The 12,585-nt window shown below is 35.8% G+C and overlaps 2 protein-coding genes across 3 annotated transcripts; both read right to left on the bottom strand.

The window, feature by feature from the left end:
* Window positions 1-203: 203 nt before the first annotated feature.
* LOC113761311 (putative pectinesterase/pectinesterase inhibitor 22) lies at window positions 204-2,474 on the bottom strand. Its single transcript, XM_027304247.1, has 2 exons — window positions 1,488-2,474; window positions 204-1,050 (listed from the first exon to the last, which is right to left on the bottom strand). Exons 1-2 carry the CDS (start codon window positions 2,464-2,466, stop codon window positions 380-382), a joined length of 1,650 nt encoding a protein of 549 aa, XP_027160048.1. The 5' UTR covers window positions 2,467-2,474; the 3' UTR covers window positions 204-379.
* A 2,877-nt stretch (window positions 2,475-5,351) lies between these two features.
* On the bottom strand, window positions 5,352-12,260 carry LOC113760583 (F-box/LRR-repeat protein 3). 2 transcript variants are annotated; one of them, XM_027303223.1, is made up of 7 exons: window positions 11,147-12,260; window positions 10,835-10,960; window positions 8,704-8,808; window positions 8,213-8,612; window positions 7,957-8,086; window positions 7,584-7,878; window positions 5,352-5,941 (listed from the first exon to the last, which is right to left on the bottom strand). In XM_027303223.1, the coding sequence occupies exons 1-7, from the start codon at window positions 11,789-11,791 to the stop codon at window positions 5,696-5,698; spliced, it is 1,947 nt and encodes a 648-aa protein (XP_027159024.1). In that variant the 5' UTR covers window positions 11,792-12,260; the 3' UTR covers window positions 5,352-5,695. The 2 variants fall into 2 exon arrangements, with proteins under 2 accessions (XP_027159024.1, XP_027159023.1); XM_027303222.1 differs by having other exon boundaries at window positions 5,352-5,944.
* Window positions 12,261-12,585: the final 325 nt, after the last annotated feature.

Raw genomic sequence — 12,585 nt, forward strand, 5'->3', positions numbered from 1 at the left:
AGAATCCTACAAGTTATTGATTGTTAGACTTATGCAGAATAGAATTTTAAAAATTATTAATCAATATACATGACAGTTAAACAAGAACGGAACAGAGACAAAATCAGGGACAGACGATTTCAAGCGTTCTTCGCCTCCTGTGAAGTGTAAAACATGACATTAAGAAAATTCTAAAATTATCAATAAGAAAATTTATTCCTTTGTATAGCCATTCATATGGAGGTCTTTATAATTTTTTTTAAAAAAATAAATAAAACAACTTCCCTATAAATAAATACTTAAAACTTCCCTAGATCAAACCGTCAAGGGCTAGCACTACAATAGTGGCTGGCAACCAATATAGCCCATCATTATTGCACATCTTAGAAATAGATACTGTTTAATTGGTCAAACCATCTGTGAACTTGATCCCAGTGCTCGGCAACCAAGACCGCCCATCAATGAACCGCCCAACCGTGAAGTAACCGGCCGCAGAAGCATCCATAATGATATGATAGCCAGGCCATTTAACCCTGCCTGCTAGAGATGCACCTGGCCCATAATTCCTATACTCTCCAAACCACAAAGTACCCAATGCAAAGTTCCCGCTCCACTCTAGCCAACCTCTAGGCTCGACCATAGAACTCATGTAGGTGTTCATGAACACCGTTCTTGAAAATTGTTTCCAAGGCCGGCCTAAATAAGTGGGCCTCGTCGCGTAAACAAAACTATCTTGAATGATAAATCCAGTGCTTTGATCTGGGCTTTTGCGGCCTTGGGCTGTGATGGTTACTTTTTGGAGGGGTAAGGGATTACCTGTGAATAATTTGCAGTTTTGAAGAACAGCTGCACCATTGCCAAAGATGAAGTCTATGGTGCCATAGATGCTGCATTCCCGGTAGAATTGGCGGAGGGAGTGGATGTATAGGGTGTCCTGATGCCCCTCCATGCTGCACCGGAAGAAGGCCGATTGGTCGGAGTCGACTCGGAGTGCCACTCCTTGATGGTTTTCCGGTCCGGCGGTGTTACGAAATGATATGTCTCTGGCTATAAATCCCTTGCCGGAAACAGCTACAAGAAATACAAATTGATTGCCATCATCAAATAACTTCTATGAAATTGATCGAAATTTGTAGCTTGTTAAATTGAAAGTTAACACCAATGAACATATCTAAGTTCATTCCGTATAGGTCACCTTTGGATAGTCAAAAGAAATTTTAAATTGGAGAAAGAAAAGGAGCTGATCGTTTGAATCTACACTTTTTTTTTTCCCTTTTGGCTGTTTTCTTTTCTTAGAAAAACCAAGTTGTTGTTTTGATTGTTACTATATGGCAATCCGTTGGCCTTTTCCCGTAGTAAAATAATAGGAAAAAGAAACCTTTTGGTCTCACCCTATTCAAGAAAAATATTTAATGAAAGCTAACGTGCATTTAAGTATATAATAATAGCTCATAGAAAAAGCAAAGGTTCAAAATTTTGAAGAACCATATAAACAGAGTATTACGTACCAACAGTAGCTGTCCTGAAAGTTGTCCATCCTTGCATGAAATTTCGGTTACCAGTGATCACAGTTTGCCCAATTCCATCTCCCACAAGCATGATATTAGTCTTTTGCTTCCTCATGTCAACATTTTCATGGTAAACTCCTCTCTTCACATATATGATGTACCTCCTAATACTATAGCTAGGAGCCTCGTATACTGCTTGAGCTATAGAACGATAATGCCCACTCCCATCCAATGCAACAACGGAATCAACATGCATCCCTTTTGGACTAGCAGAAACTATTTCTTGATCTCCCTCAGTCATCCACTCTGGAAAATCCACGCTTTCACTAGTGTCATTAGGACTATTTCTTGGTGGCTTAAAAGGTAGACTATGCAGTCTAGTGTACAAACTCAAAACATTGCTAATTAGTTGGGTAACTTGTGTTAGACTTCCCCTAACAAACCGCTCAAGACGCCGGTCCGTGCCCTCGAATCCTTCCAGGCATGTGTCTTGATTGCTCAACGCAGCGCTGAGCCACGCCTTTAGATTTCCTTCATAGTGAGAATTCTTGACGCCGGATCTAATCCTGTTCATTTCTGCTAAAGACCATGCTAGCTCGGAGACTGAAAAATCAAGAAGCTCTTTGCAGTCATCTATTGCAATTTGCTCGCGATAACTCACCGAGAGTGTACTGAATTTTGTGAGTGAATCAACGGCTAATCTTGCCTCATTGAGCGTGTTCTCCAGGGCAGCTTTGAGGACTGAGATGGGATTTTGTTGGCTCCAAGTGTCCAGCCTAGATTGCAGGTTGGCGAGACATGAAGTCTGATCATCAACATGTTGACAAGCTTGTGTCATCATGGTCTCAAAGCCCTGGTGGTTTTGATCTTTTGGATAAGCACTGGTTTCTTGGGATTGAACTTTGGATCCGCAAGGTAAAAGAATGAGAAGAAAGAGAACAACATTGGAAAATGCCATTGTTTTACTGTGCTGTTGCATGGTGAAGAACGTGGTTGGCATTGCTGTTTTACGCGGCAATATAATATGCATTTATTTAGAGAGTTCTTAGATTCTTTGATACAAAAGACAAGGAATATCTATCTCTTCACTCTTGCTTGGAAAACTATGCTTTTGCAAGTAACAGAGTACAAGTTATGCTTCCTTGCATACTATGGGATCAAATATTCTTCACTGTTTATGTCTTGCAAGCTAAGTAGTCTGCTTCTATCAAAAATTTTTCAGGGATTCTAGAGCTAAACGTGACGCTACTGTAAATGTTCATGTAAAAGTTAGTTAATTGCTGCCCGTTAAGAACTATATTCCTAAATCTTTAGTCTTGACCAGCATTAGAAATTTGCAATGTCATAAACTATGTGCTTTTGTGTGTGTAAGTTGTGTGGGGAGAGGAGGGTGGTGGGGGAATGGAGACTAAGGAAAGGTATATCGTTAAGGGATGCAAATCCCTTGCACTTGTCCTAGACTAAAAACTGTGTAACAGTTCCAGGAGAGCTAAAAAACCACCCAAAAAAAAAGTGATTTTGTAATGCAAATTGTGTTCTAGATTAGTCATACAATCTGTTTAAGTGATTTTACATGCCACAAGCATTAGAACTTCCATATGTACAATCACAAGTTTGGCTGGCAATACTGTCAAAGGGATAATCTTCTTATTAGAGCAATATTTTTCCAAATATCAACATTACTCTCAATAGTTAATTCCATATATTTTCATTGATTTTGTTGGCCCATTACTCACCAATTACTTCTTTTCTTCTCTCTCTAATTAATTGAATAGCTTGCCTACTTCTTCTATCTCTTTAATTTATTTATCTATTATTTTCATTACTCATTGTTTTGGTTTTCAGTTTTTTATAATATATTGTAATTCTTTTACTCTAAAGCGCTCTTATTTTTAATTTTTCAAGTTGTATTTAAAGTTTTTTTTTGGCAAATACAATATGATTTAACTCAAACAACTAACAATCTAAAATGAAAATAATCCAAAAAAATGTACACACACTTCTTCCTTCATATTCGTGGGATATAGAATGTAACACATTTTACAATAAATTTAATCTAGTTATTAGAAAATACGGACACATGTTGAAGTCAAGATTTATATAATAATTAAAATAGTGGAAAAGATAGTGAAGTTTGAAGATCAACTACACACTAATAAACCAAACAACCAAAATTCAAAGAAATATAATATGTTGCATATATCCTAGGATTGAGTTCGAATAATATCATAATAGCAATCACACAATTTTTCCATGGTCTTTAATTAAAAAAAAAAAGAATTAAAAAAAAACATAGTAGACCTTCAAGATTTTAATTTTATAATATGGAAAAATTGATTCTCGTATGAAGGATTAGATGTGGCCTAATATTCCCCTTCTTCTCTTGCAAACAAATACGAGTTTGTCTGCTAAAGTAGCCATTGCATCGTAAAGATTTAAGGTTCAGCAAAAATTGATGAAGCCATCTAAGAGTAGGTAAAGCACTTGTAACAAATCTAAACAAATTGACGAAAAATTGTAATAATGTACTGATAATGATGGAAAACATAATGGAATAAAAGTAAAACAAAATTGTAAGCAAAGATTATTTAATAGAAAACATAATGGAATAGAAGTTAAAAAGAAAAAAAAATCAAGAAAAATTGAATGATATTGATGAAAAAATAACAAGAGCAAAATGGAGAAGAGAGTAATGCAAAAAATCTTGAGCCACATCATCTCTAAGTATCGACAAAATGAAAAGAAATTGTAAAATAGAAAAGATTGAGAGACATTGGAAGGCACGAGTTGGAAAGGATGTGAGAGAAGCAAACAAAACCTTATTGTGTCAATAAGAAAGAGAAGAAAAGGAGTAATTGTTAGATAATTGGTCCAACAAAATCACTGAGAATATATGAAATTAACTAGATTGGGGTAATATTGGTATTTGAATAAGTATAACTGTGGGTATTTACATAATAACTTGAGCTTAGGGGTGAATAGACACTCATTTAAAATTCCAATTACAAAATAGTAACACGGCATTACATTTCAGATTTAAGAATTCTTTGCTTCCATTTGCCAAAATATTCGTAATGAATCTTCTGTCCTATTTCCTATGCCACTCTCTGTTCCATTTTTTATTATATTGCTATTTTTTCTTCACAAACATCATATTTTAATTCTTTTTTTATTTTCTTAAGATTCAATAACTATTTAATTAAATAAAAAATAAATACAACAATCTCAAAAAAGTAATATATAATAGAAGCTTAAAAAATACAACAAAAAATTCAAAAAAAATCTCATTTTTTATGCATTTTGATTTTTTTAATTTGTTAAATTTTATGTATTACTCAATTAATAACTATTGGATCTTAAGAAAATAAAAAAAAATCTAAAATATGATATTTATGAAGAATAAATAGCAAAATAATAAAAAGTGAAACAGTAAGTGGCGTAGAAAGTCGAACAAAAAATACGTTGCACAAAGTATTACACTCCCATAAGTCCGCAACCAATCTTCTATCTCACACTCTGTTCCACTTTTTATTATATTGCTATTTCTCCTACATAAACATCATATTTTAGGTCTTTTTTGTTTCATTAAAATTCAATAACTATTAATTAAGTTATACACAATTAAAACATGATGTTTATGTAGGAAAAATAACAATATAATAAAAAGTGAAACCGAGAGTGACACAGAATGTGAAACAGAAGTTCCGTTGCGCCGTAAGTCTAGTACAGTAACACGTCTTACAATGCTTGCCAAACATGATTAGGGTATGACCCAAGATTCATAAGATTCTAGCAATAAACTAAGAAGCTAAAACAGTTGCCCTAAGAATCTATGCAAGAAACCCCACACTATATATATATATATATGCAAGAAACCCCAGATTAGGATGCAAATTCCACAAATCTCTTGGGCGTTTTTCAACTGTTCCAATGCACAGATAAAACCGTTCATCATTTAATACAGATTAGATCATTAGACTGCAATTAACCAACCCCTTAGTGTTTTCTACTCGATAATAGAATAAAAATCATACGAATACATGTGCTTGAGGCCTTATTTTGTGGCTTGAGGCCTTTTACAACACCATTAACGTTCTTCATTCCAATTTCCCAGTTGCTACTACGAGTTTCTTTTCTGTTGCATGTATAATATGTATAATCTATAATATGAAGCTGCACACATCTAGTTGTAAATTATTGTGGAAGGCCTAGTCCCATCTAACCCTGCAGCCCCTTGCTGCTAGCATCTCAACTATCTCCTGGGATAAGTGAAATCTAAGGGAAGTAAGCAACTTGACCTTCTTGAGCCTCACGCAGCATGCCCTAAGAGCAAGCTCAAATCCATTTACTGTTACATTGATGAGGTTGACCAACTTTGCATCCTGCAGCCGTGTCAAATTTCCCATCACCATGCAGAGTCCCACGTCTCTAATGGCACAATTGCTCAAATTGATCTGCTAAAACTAAAGTATTTCAGTACTTTCAATGACCAACTTTCTTTGCTTATATCATAAAGATTTTAGTTAGTAACAGCATATATGTATCAGTATTTTGACAAGCACAATGCAGAAATGACAAAAAATATTGGCCTAAATCTTCTCAAGAAGGAACACGATAAGAATACGAGGATAACCAATTAAGCACAGCTAAAATCTGTACTTGTACAGCAGTTTTACATTGTAAAAAGTACAGCAAGCAGACTCGTCAAAATGAAGGTTTCATATTGTCAATTCAAAGTGGATGAAGAGATGTTAATGCTTTATAGCCTATCCTATATGTCCATCCTTTTGGAATGCATGCACTACAGTTATAAGGATTGGTCTTTCCTGCACTGATACTGTTTATGACTTGCGCACACTAGATGGCACAAGCAATAATTTCTCCGAAGTATGAACTACAATGGTGACCTGATTATTGTGCACAAGTTAAGGAGTTAACTTATAAGCACACAGTCTGACCCTTCGAATAGGCCAACAATTTTTATCTTACCCCATAATATAAGCCAAATGTGGGTATTAAACCTTTAGGTAACTTCTATATGCAAATTTATGTGTTTGCATGATTTGTTCCACTGACAAATAATTCCAAAAATATTTTGTGGTCGAGTATATGCATACAACAAATACCAGAGGTATTGCTGCATGCTACAGAAAACACTAAAGCTTCATTAACAAAGTCTCTGCACTCGAACAACCATGTTGATGAAACCATTGACAATTGAGTAATAAGAGATATATATACAGATTCAGAGTGTGTATACAAATAACATGAGGCTTTTTTCATGTAAGTTGTGTATGTCATATCATTTTGTGTCAGAAAATTTTGGCAGGCCCCAAATATATAGAGGTGATGATGATTATATGTCTTCATATCTTATATAGAAAGTACAAGAACTCAGTAGAACTATCATCCTTACAGTTAGAAACTTGAGCATGAATCAAAACAGAAATGCTCGTACCAACCTTACCTTTAATTGACTCCTCAAAAATTAAATATCTAAAACCTAAATGACATCATCAGTTCATCTCACACCTCAGTTATCAGATCTAATAAGTTATATAAAGAAAAAGATTCTCCTTGCTTGTACCAATTTCCGTGAGATTTTTTTTCGGGGGGTGGGGGTGCGTGTTTAAAAGGACAAAATTGCTAATCTATCACATGCCTTGCTGAGTCAAGTATGAGAAATATGGAACAAAAGGTAACTGTGTAGCAATGATATCTGAAAAAATTAAAAAACTTTCACATCATAAGCCGACAGTAGCTGATACATGTGTCTTCCTAAATAAATTTTCCCACTTCCAAACAAGTGTTCCACCATCATGTCACATAGGTAATTTTTAATGAGAAAAAAGGTCCACTGCTCAAATTTATAATTGTTCTCTTGGAAAGGCAATGTTTTAATTGCTTCAAGACCTTTCTTTTCAACATAAAAACCTGATGACCATGGCTTTTGTGAATTTACAGATATTCATGATTAAGATTTAAAACAATAGTATGGCATCATACTCCACTGCTATACCTACTCCAATTCAACACTTTTCTATTTAAAGTTTTCAACTTTACTCATATTCCAATTCAAAGTTGAGACCTTTTTACCTGTCGCAAGTTCCTTGAGTAGTGGGCAAGAGCCCAAAACCCTGAATCATCAATGTTCTCACAGTGTTTAATGTCCAATTCCGCAAGTCTCTTGCATCCAGCCGCAACTGCTGTCAAACCTTCGCTTGTTATGTTCAGCAAACCCCGTATCTCCAGATCAGAAAGAACCTCTATGTGACCCAAAAATTTCATCCCTCTATCGGTTATTTTATTGCAGTAAGACAAGTTCAGCTTCTTTAACTTCTTGCAACCAACTGACAATGAAGCTAATGCATCATCCCCAACTCCTGAACACCTGTGGCCAATTATCTAGATCATTATACCAAATTTAATACCTCCACTTATGCTAAAACCACTTTAGAAAAATAATTACCTGTAGAGATCAAGTTCACAGGTTTTTGTGCAGCAAGAAGCAATATAGGATATTCCCTTGTCTGAGATGTTAGTACACAGCCCCAGTTTCAAGCATACAAGCTTTGAACATCTAGACAAATAGCCGAGCCCTGAAAACGTCAAAAAAAAGAAAACATCAATACCAAAAGTATCTAATGATTCACTAAATTATTTTAACAAAAAAAAAAAAAAAAAAAAACAACCATGTGGTAGCTTCAAAAATATCTTCTAGTTACCTAAGTCAGTAACACCAGAACAATCTGTGAGATCAAGTTCCTCAAGTAGGTAGGAAAATGATCCAAGACTATATAGGCTCTTCTCAGTCAATAAATTACAACACTCTAACTTAAGGCACACAAGATTCTGACAGGATTCTGCTATTCCTGTTATTGCCATGTCTGTAATGTCACCGCAACACGTCAAGTTGAGCATTTTCAAATTAATGCACCCAGATACTAGCTGCAAAATGCCATTGTCTGTTACCCCTTTGCATTTCCCAAGTCCAATTTCAACCAAAAACTTGCAACTTGTGCTGATAAGTTGGAAGCTAGAATGAGCAATCCGTGCTCCATCGAGTGTTAGAGTCTTTATATTCTTTAACTCCAAGGAGAGACAATATGGGGTCAGGTGAAGCTCCTGCATGACATTAATGACAATGACAGCTCAGATTCCACACCAATGCAGTTAATAAGAACTTAAGTTAACTTTCAACTGGATATCCACTTACAAAGAAACAGTAGCTAGCATGGAGCTCTATCAAGCCATTATGTCCTTTGATAACTGAAACAATTGAAGTGGAGCTCAGCTTGTCACATCGTGATATGTCCAGTACCTGTAGACAATGCAATCTCAAAAGTGAATTTGAAGAGCATGGTTTATGCCATGATAGATCCCTCAACTTCATTAGCAGCCTTAAGATATAATGACACCTATAAACCACCATTACAATAGCAAGGATGATGCAACTAATTGACAAAGTATATGATACCATAGGAAATTAACTGCTTGAAGTTCAGTTACTGTTTAAACGTGAGCAGCAAAAAAATTATCTTGCTATAACGTACATTTGTTTGAAATATAACAGTGTTCATGCTTCTTTTGAGACTGCATATGTCCATTGAGAATTTCATATGACAAATGTATATGCTATCAATGGTTTACATAGAAAATACCAAAAATGGCATCTTTTCACAGTTCAAGATAACATGCACAAACTCAAAATGCAATGGATTACTGCACACATATTAAAACCCAATTACGCAACTTACCCTAAGTTAACATGGAAATTGTCGTTTTAGTTTTGATACCAGCAGGTAGACTGCAGCTTGTGAGCAGCAAATAAATGACCTTTCAGTTAAAAAGTAAATCTGTTTTTAAAAATAACTTAATTTTCATGATCGTTTTGTTACTGCACATCCACTGAAAATCGCACATGGTTATTATATTCTCTGTAGGGTTAACCAGACTATCTAATAAGTATGGGCATGCCTGAAGACTGTGCCACCATCTAATGATAATATGCAGCAAATTCTTTCCAAAAAGAACAGCAGTTTATTTTGGGAATAAATTTATCTTATAGTACTGAATATAATCTAACATCTGTCAACCATAGGAACTAAGATTATGTTAGTTGACTGGTGGACAATCAATAATGCAATAGACCAACCAAGAAAAACATCACGTTCTCTGACAAAATTGTAAATCTAATATTATATCCTTCACATTCACAATATTCGGCTGCATGCTGTTTCAGCTTCTCTAATTTTACCTTGAGGAACTTGAATAAGAACATGTATGTGACACTAAGCTCCAAGTGCACTTAACATGCACAACACCTGAATTATGTTCAACTAATTATGTCTATGATGGAGACTAGCTTACTAAAAAGGGTAATATTTCCATAATTTTGATTAGGCTAATCCTCATAATGAAGAAATATTAAAGATATTAAACTCCTCGACATTAAAAAAAGGTAATAAAAAAAATTCCTTAAAGCAAATAAAGTTGAGCACTGGTGCACCTACCTAAACTACAAAACGAGATATCCACTTGCCAAGGCAAAAAGCCTTCATCTTTTCATCTAGTTTTCAATTGAACATGTAACAACGGTTTTTTTTTCTCATTTCCTTGTATTATCTACTATGTCACCAGCATATTTAATAGTTAACGCATTTTACAGTTTCTTTTTTAACTCTTTTAAAATGCACCACTACAGCTAATTCCAAGAGTTCATTTCCAATTGTTAGCAACTTTCAAATGGGAGAACTTGAGAATTTGAAATACAAAGGAGAAGTTTGAACACGTTTATGGAACTCCCTAGGCCCTATTACAATCATACTGGCAGAGAATCAAAGTACATGAATATAACCATTTTAAGGTAAAAAATAATGAAATGAAGAAATAAAAGACGTGATGCAAAAAAGCAAGCAAAGATAAAGGATTAATACACTTCAAGAAAGTAACAATATAAAAAACAACTTCCAAAATAAGACATATAGTTTAAACAACCATCACAGACTAAGATACGTAACAAGAAAATGAAAACTTCCATAACACATAATTTCGGCTATTCATCAGAATCCAACTTCTAAGACAGCTCCAGCAAGTTTCAGCACTATAGCTACAATTACTGTGCACTAGATCACATTCAAGTACAAAGATATAGTACACTGCAAACATTTTCTTGAAAAGTATGCAGTTATAACTATATATACCGTTATATCTATCCCGTAGATAACTTAAAAGAGAAACTGAATCGTAATAAGTGTTTCAACCACTGCTACAACCAACTTCATTAATTAATAACCAAATAAGACACCCTCATAATTATGTCAGAAGCTATGAATTGAAAGACTAACCTGCAACAAAGGGCACCCTTTTCCCAGATACCTCAGCCCAACATCATCCACCATTCCACACCTCATCATCGCCAATACCTCCAACTTACTTATCCTACTAATCGAACGCAAAGCCTCATTTGTTACCTACAAAAAAAGACAAATAAAAACACGTATCAATATCCACAAACAAACAACTGAAAAATACCTTCACTTGACTATCACTTTGCATGCAAATTCGTGCTCCCAAAAATCTATTAATATAAAAGGATTAAGTACACATGTATTCATGTCTGTGGAATATTTAGATGTTAATAAAGAAGATGAACAAACCTTTAGGTAAGAAACGTCAAGTTGCTTCAAATTTGAACATTTCTTGGACAAAAGATCGATCCCAATATCAGTTATCTCCAAGCACCACTTCAAACTAAGCTTTTCAAGTCTTCCACAGCCCACAGCGATCTTAGCCAACCCAACATCAGTTACACCAAGACACTTATCAAGCCTCAAATCCCTCAAATTCGCAGCACAAGAGATCGCAGAAGCCTCCAAATCGCCGAATGTGCAGCAATACGAGACGTCGATAATCTCCAGTACAGGACAAGACTTAACCAGAATGTCCAGCCCGTAATATCCTAACCCACAAGACCGACTCAAAACCGCCCTCCTCAACTTCGTAGCCCAAAATGGGACCGACCCATTTCGGAGGAGGACGGCCAAAGCGCCGTCATCGATGCGGGGGCAGCCGGAGAAGTCAAGGGAGTTAAGACAAGGGAATTTCGAAAGAAGCTGGGGGAGAAACTCCGGGCGGAGGATTCTCAAATGGGTTCTCTGAAGAGAATCCACACGATAGAAGGTTTTGCAAGTAGCCCGGAAGGATTTCTTGTCGGAGGAGTCACCGGAGAGAAAAGAGTAGATTCGAGTCAAAAGGTCTTCGTTGAGCAAAAACAGTAGGCCTCCTGCGGTAGAGATGTCCATATTAGTAATATGATAACAATTCTGGGGTTGTTTTGGGATTCTTGGAAAAATGAAGCAGTAGTTTTAAGGTGGGGACGAAGAGGAAGAGTAGGCGGAGGTTGAGCAGGGGTTCAAGGGTTGAAGAGGAAACCGAGCGAGATGAGCCAAAACGTGTTTTTCGGACCAAAGGTGTCATTTTTCTCTTGAAGTAGTTAAGGTTTATGTGAGTTTTGAGGTTTCTTGAAGTTTGCCAGTTTGAGCTACTTGTCTAACAAACCTATCATAACACACAGGATTGGATCGTGGATGAGGATGACCGTGTTTTGGTGTTAACTGTGTGTGTTTAGTGGGTGTTTGGGTGTGAAATGGTGGGTTGATTGGATCGTGGGGGAGGATGACCGTGCTTGGGTGTTAACTGTGTGTGTTTAGTGTGTTTTTGGGTGTGAAATGGTGGGGCAAAGGGGAGGTGATAAGTGGTGGAGGCAGCTGGTAAGAGAGACTGAGAGAGAGAGAGAGAGAGAGAGGGGAGGGATGGCATTAATTGATTGATAAGTTGAAAGTTTACACATACAAACAAACAAATGGTGTAGGGGATAATAAATGAGTGGGGCAAAAATCTGTGTCACGTGATAGTCACGTGGATGAAAATTTATCATTCAAAGCCATGTTTGGTTGGGGTTGTTTTTTTGAATATATATATACACATATATATATATATATAACAAAAAGTGTGAATAATTTTGACACTATAGGCTAGTGCAGGCCTTGAGACCCTGATGTACAGAGATCATGAATGGCCACCAATATAGTTCTCA

The sequence above is a fragment of the Coffea eugenioides genome, chromosome 2 (genome assembly GCF_003713205.1).
Source record: "Coffea eugenioides isolate CCC68of chromosome 2, Ceug_1.0, whole genome shotgun sequence".
NCBI classification, from domain to species: Eukaryota; Viridiplantae; Streptophyta; class Magnoliopsida; order Gentianales; family Rubiaceae; genus Coffea; species Coffea eugenioides.

Coding starts and splice junctions, on each gene's coding strand:
- LOC113760583 (XM_027303222.1), bottom strand. CDS start 11,791: ATGGACATCTCTACCGCAGGAGGCCTACTGTTTTTGCTCAACGAAGAC. Junction 10,961..11,146: donor TTGACGTTTCTTACCTAAAG/GTTTGTTCATCT, acceptor CTTTTTTTGTAG/GTAACAAATGAGGCTTTGCG. Junction 8,087..8,212: donor TTCTGGTGTTACTGACTTAG/GTAACTAGAAGA, acceptor TGACGTTTTCAG/GGCTCGGCTATTTGTCTAGA.
- LOC113761311 (XM_027304247.1), bottom strand. CDS start 2,466: ATGCAACAGCACAGTAAAACAATGGCATTTTCCAATGTTGTTCTCTTT. Junction 1,051..1,487: donor TTTCAGGACAGCTACTGTTG/GTACGTAATACT, acceptor TATTTCTTGTAG/CTGTTTCCGGCAAGGGATTT.